This window comes from Elephantulus edwardii, unplaced genomic scaffold (assembly GCF_000299155.1).
Source record: "Elephantulus edwardii isolate Elephantulus edwardi_28Jun2011 unplaced genomic scaffold, EleEdw1.0 scaffold00238, whole genome shotgun sequence".
Lineage (NCBI taxonomy): Eukaryota > Metazoa > Chordata > Mammalia > Macroscelidea > Macroscelididae > Elephantulus > Elephantulus edwardii.
The window spans coordinates 2,328,113-2,333,071 of NW_006399988.1; the positions used below are offsets into that span (position 1 = coordinate 2,328,113).

Here is a 4,959-nt window from a genome sequence, read left to right on the forward strand (position 1 = left end):
ATGCGGTTGGCGCAGGATAGAGCAGGGTTTAGGGCTGTTGTGCATAGGGTCGCTATGAGTCGCAAACGACTCGACGGCACATAACAACAACAACAACATGTACAATAGCTCTGAACCCGGCCCTATTCTTAGCCAACCTCACTGTCTCTGACACCAACTCCCTTACTGTGTCAATCCATGTCATCCACAGTCTTCCTCCCCTGAGCTGTCCCCCAACTGTACCGAACATAATGTCCCTCTCAAAGGACTGGTCCCTGCTGGCAACATGCCTAAAGCATGTGAGACAGTTTCAAAATCTTTGCCTCGAAGGGGCAGGTTGGTTTCACCCTCTCCAGGACAGATTTGTTTATTCTTTTGGCAGTCCACGGTATGTTAAATACTCTTCTCTACCACAAGGGACCTCTTCAGAGTGCTGAAGAGCAACAATGTGAGTCTAGAGACTAAGGTGTGCCTGATCCGAGCCATAGTCCTCACAATTACTTGCTATGCATCAGACAGCTGGATAATGATGTATCTTAATAAATAATTTTTATGTGTTCATTAATGTTCACTCATCTGTAAAACTTTCTTTAGCTTTTTTATAATAGCAGTCTTATACAATATTTATCTCTTGAGACTAACTTGAGTCACTCAGCAAGATGTCCTCTAAGTTTATCATGTTATGCATGGTTAGAAATTTTTTTACTGTTATTTAGAGTTGCACAGCACTCCATTGTGTGAAAGTAGGATAGTTTTTTAAACCACTTGTCTGTTGAAGGACATCTGAGTTGTTTCCATTTTTTTACTATTGTAAATAAAGCTGCTTGAAACATGGGTGTGCTTATGTCTGTTCATGTTGCAGCTCTTATTTCTTTGGGTTATATACCTAGTAGTGGGCATACTGGATCAAATGGCTTCAATTTTCACCTTCTTGACTGCTTTCCATAGCAGTTACACCATTTTACATTCCTGTTAGCAGTTCCAATCTCTTCATACCCTTGCTAAAATTTGTTAGTGTCTTATTGAACTTTTCTTTATTGCTGACTTTGTGTGGTATCTTCCAAAAAGTAAATAGAAAACAGCTGCAAACATCCATTCATAATTGGAACACAGAATGTATCACGTATAAACCTCGAAAAATTGCAAGGTGTCAAAACTTAAATGAAACAGCCATTCTAGAAATTAGTAGCTGAGACAGGCTGGTATTGGGCATTTTAAATCAGACAGTTACATGATCTATTATACCAGGAGTGACAAACTGAAGAGGAATGGTATAATATTCAACATCAAAAAAAATATTTTAAAATAGGATGCTATCCATGCACAAAAAGAAAGACCTGTCAATCCAATGATTATTCAAATAAACACACCAACTGCTAATGTTAAAGATGATGAAATTGAGGACTTCTGCCAACTTTTACAGTCTGAAATGGATTGAATATGCAATCAAGATGCAATAATTGGTGACTGGAATGCAAGAACTCGAAACAAAGAAAGACCAGTAGTAGGAAAATATGACCTTGATGAGACTGAAGATCACATGATAGAATTTTATTCAGTGAATGACTTCTTCATTGTAAGTACTTTAAAAAAACCAAAACCAAAAAACAAACAAACAAAAAAACCACATCACACAATATAAATGGTACTGATGTACATCACAGGACTCAAGTTGACTACATCTGTGCAGAGAGTTGATAGAGAAGTTTGATCTTAGCAGTCAAAACAAGGTCAGGTGCTGACCGTAGAAAAGGCTATTAATTATTACTATGCAACTTCAAAGTGAAGCTGAACAGAAGAAAAACAAGTACATGAGAAATGACATATTACCTTGAGTCTATCCCAACTGAATTGAAAAACCACCTCAAGGTCTGCTGTACAACCACGAGAGGATATCATCGATGAATGTGACCTTCTAAAAATAAAGTTGTTGTGTGCATCAAAAACTCTTTGCAATAGGATGAAAAGAAAGCCTACAGACTGGGGGAAAATGTTTGACAAATGATATCTCAGATAAGGGTCTTTTCATGAAAGTTTGCAGAATACTACCCGGCTTCCATAAGGAAAAGACTAGTAACTCAGTAACAAAATGAGCAAAAGAGAGGAAAAGACTTTTCACAAAGGAAGACATTAACATGGCCAACAGACAAGTGAAGAAATACTTAAAACTTACTGGCAATCAGAGAGATGCAAATAAAAAACACAATAAAATACTGTCTCACCCTGGTAACAAAATTTAACAGTACAGCAAACAATAAATGTTGGAGAGGGTTTGGAAAGACTGGAACTTTCATGCATTGCTGGTCAGAGTGTAAAATGGAACAAACACTCTGGAGGCAGTTTGGCATTTCTTCAAATAGCTGAACATATAGCTCAATATGTTGTGATCCACATTGTCAAATATCGTTGCATAGTCAATAAAATATAAATAGACAACCTTCTGGTACTCTATGCTTTCAGCCAAGACCCAGCTGACATTGGCAATGATATCCCTAGCACCATGGCCTCTTCTAAACCCAGCTTGTGTTTCTAGAAGTGTTCTAGTAGTTTTTGGATAATCTTCAGCAAGATTTTTGTTGATTGATATTTGCATGTGGAATTAGTGCTATTGTTCCAAGATTTCCACATTCTGAAGGATAAATAGTAGAATGTGCTTGAAAGTCCAAAGTGGGAAGAAGAGGAAGGTGAACTGTGGAGGGAGGAAATTACTGAGATGGCAGAGTTTGGTGGGCTGAGGTATGGGTTGAAGAATTTAGGAAAGTTAAGGAGTGTCTGAAAAAACAAGGTAATAGCACAAAGATCATGGTGATTAATTTTCTAAAACACAATGAATTCATAAGAATGATCACATGAAACACAACTTGAATGAAGGAATATGTTAAACTGAGTGTACATGAATGAATCGATCTATCTCTGCCTGTAAGAGTTGGTAGAAATCCGCGCCGCCACCGCCTCTGCTGCCGCCGCGCCTCGGCTTGAGGGCCGGAGGCTGGGGGAGGGTAGCGGAGCCGGCGCTGCCGCCATGTTGGGTCTGAGGCGGCTGCTGTAGGCGCGAAGAGAGCGAGCAGGCGGCGTCGTGGTACCGGCCTCTCTGCAAGCAGCCCCGAGCGGCGGTGGAGCCATGAGCGGGGGAACCCCTTACATCAGCAGCAAGATCAGCCTCATTTCCAAGGCAGAGATCCGCTACGAGGGCATCCTGTACACCATCGATACCGAGAACTCCACCGTAGCCCTCGCCAAAGTTCGGTCCTTTGGTACAAAAGACAGACCAACAGATCGACCGATACCACCTCGAGATGAAGTCTTTGAATACATTATATTACGAGGAAGTGATATTAAAGATGTCACTGTTTGTGAGCCACCAAAACCACAATGTTCTTTGCCTCAGGACCCAGCCATTGTTCAGTCTTCACTAGGTTCCTCTACTTCTTCATTCCAATCGGTGGGTTCATATGGACCTTTTGGCAGGATGCCGACATACAGTCAGTTCAGTCCAAGTTCCATAGTTGGACAGCAATTTGGTGCTGTAGGTGTTGCTGGAAACTCTTTGACATCTTTTGGAGCAGAAGCATCTTCAAACAGTGGTACCTTATCCCAAAGTAATGCCGTTGGGTCTGCCTTCACACAGGGTTCGAGATCTCTAAAACCTCAGTTATCACAAGGTCGTTCAAGCCCTCAGTTAGACCCTTTGAGGAAAAGCCCAACCATGGAACAAGCAGTACAGACCGCCTCAGCCCACTTACCTGCTCCAGCACCTGTTGGGAGAAGGAGCCCTGTATCAACCAGGCCTTTGCCATCTACCAGCCAAAAAGCAATAGAGAATCAAGAGCACAGGCGAGTTGAAGTGCATAAAGTTCCAAGGCTAGAAAATGAGCAACTTAGAAATGAAAGCAAGAAACAAGTAGTTCCAGGAGCTCCTTCAGCTCCAAGGAGAGGCCGTGGGGGTCATCGAGGTGGCAGGGGAAGATCTGGTATTCGGAGAGATGGGCCAATGAAATTTGAGAAAGCCTTTGACTTTGAAAGTGCAAATGCAAAAAAAAAAAAGAAAAGAAAGTGCAAATGCACAATTTAACAAAGAAGAAATTGACAGAGAGTTCCATAATAAACTTAAATTAAAAGAAGATAAACTTGAGAAGCAGGAGAAACCTGTGAACAGTGAAGACAAAGGAGACTCAGGAGTGGATACCCAAAACAGTGAAGGAAATGCTGATGAGGAAGATCCACTTGGACCTAATTGCTATTATGACAAAACGAAATCCTTCTTTGATAATATTTCATGTGATGATAACAAAGAACGGAGACCAACATGGGCTGAAGAAAGATTAAATGATGAGACGTTTGGAATCCCACTACGTCCAAACCGTGGCCGTGGCGGCTACCGGGGCCGAGGAGGTCTTGGCTTTCGTGGAGGCAGAGGGCGTGGAATTGGCAGGGATGGCACCTTCGCCAGCCCTCGAGGGTTTCGTGGTGGATTCAGAGGAGGTCGTGGGGGCCGAGAGTTTGCAGATTTTGAATATAGGAAAACCACAGCTTTTGGGCCCTAAAAGGTCTGGATCGATCATACTGCTTTCTGAAACAAATACAACAAAGTTGCTGCATAGTCTACAAACAAATCTGAAAATGAAAATTCTAGCTGTTCATACTCCTGAAAATTGGTTTCAGTCTTTTGAAGAATGAAGAAGTGAATTCGCTGTATATTTGTCACCAGCACTGGGTTTTGTTTTGTGTTTTGTTTTCTTGCTTAATTTCAAAGATACAGTGAAACCTATGAGAGCCAGAACCTAATGGGACTACCTTGTTTTGGGGTCTCACAGGTTTTCTACCTTTGACAGGGTACAGTCTTAATATGTTTCTGTTGCTCTCTTTAGTGGAAAATATTTTGTTTTTCTTTTCTGACAGGTTTCTGCCTTACACAGGTTCCATCTTTTTCAGGATTTACTATATTGGGGAAGGGGAAAGAAGGTTCATTTTTGAAAATGA

At 41.3% G+C, this 4,959-nt stretch overlaps 2 protein-coding genes across 2 annotated transcripts in view; both read left to right on the forward strand.

Annotated features, from left to right (window-relative positions):
• LOC102876018 (fructose-1,6-bisphosphatase isozyme 2-like) overlaps positions 1–4,959 on the forward strand; it is a 177,069-nt gene that overhangs the window by 149,291 nt on the left and 22,819 nt on the right. The gene's annotated exons all lie outside the window — the stretch shown is intronic.
• LSM14A (LSM14A, SCD6 homolog A (S. cerevisiae)) lies at positions 3,101–4,523 on the forward strand. Its single transcript, XM_006898871.1, has 2 exons — positions 3,101–3,997; positions 4,029–4,523. The coding sequence occupies exons 1-2, from the start codon at positions 3,101–3,103 to the stop codon at positions 4,521–4,523; spliced, it is 1,392 nt and encodes a 463-aa protein (XP_006898933.1).

What these genes read in the sequence shown, in the direction of transcription:
- LSM14A (XM_006898871.1), top strand. Translation starts at nt 3,101, where the DNA reads ATGAGCGGGGGAACCCCTTACATCAGCAGCAAGATCAGCCTCATTTCC. An exon ending in TTGAGAAAGCCTTTGACTTT is followed by an intron (nt 3,998 to 4,028) that starts GAAAGTGCAAAT and finishes AAAAAAAGAAAA; the next exon opens with GAAAGTGCAAATGCACAATT.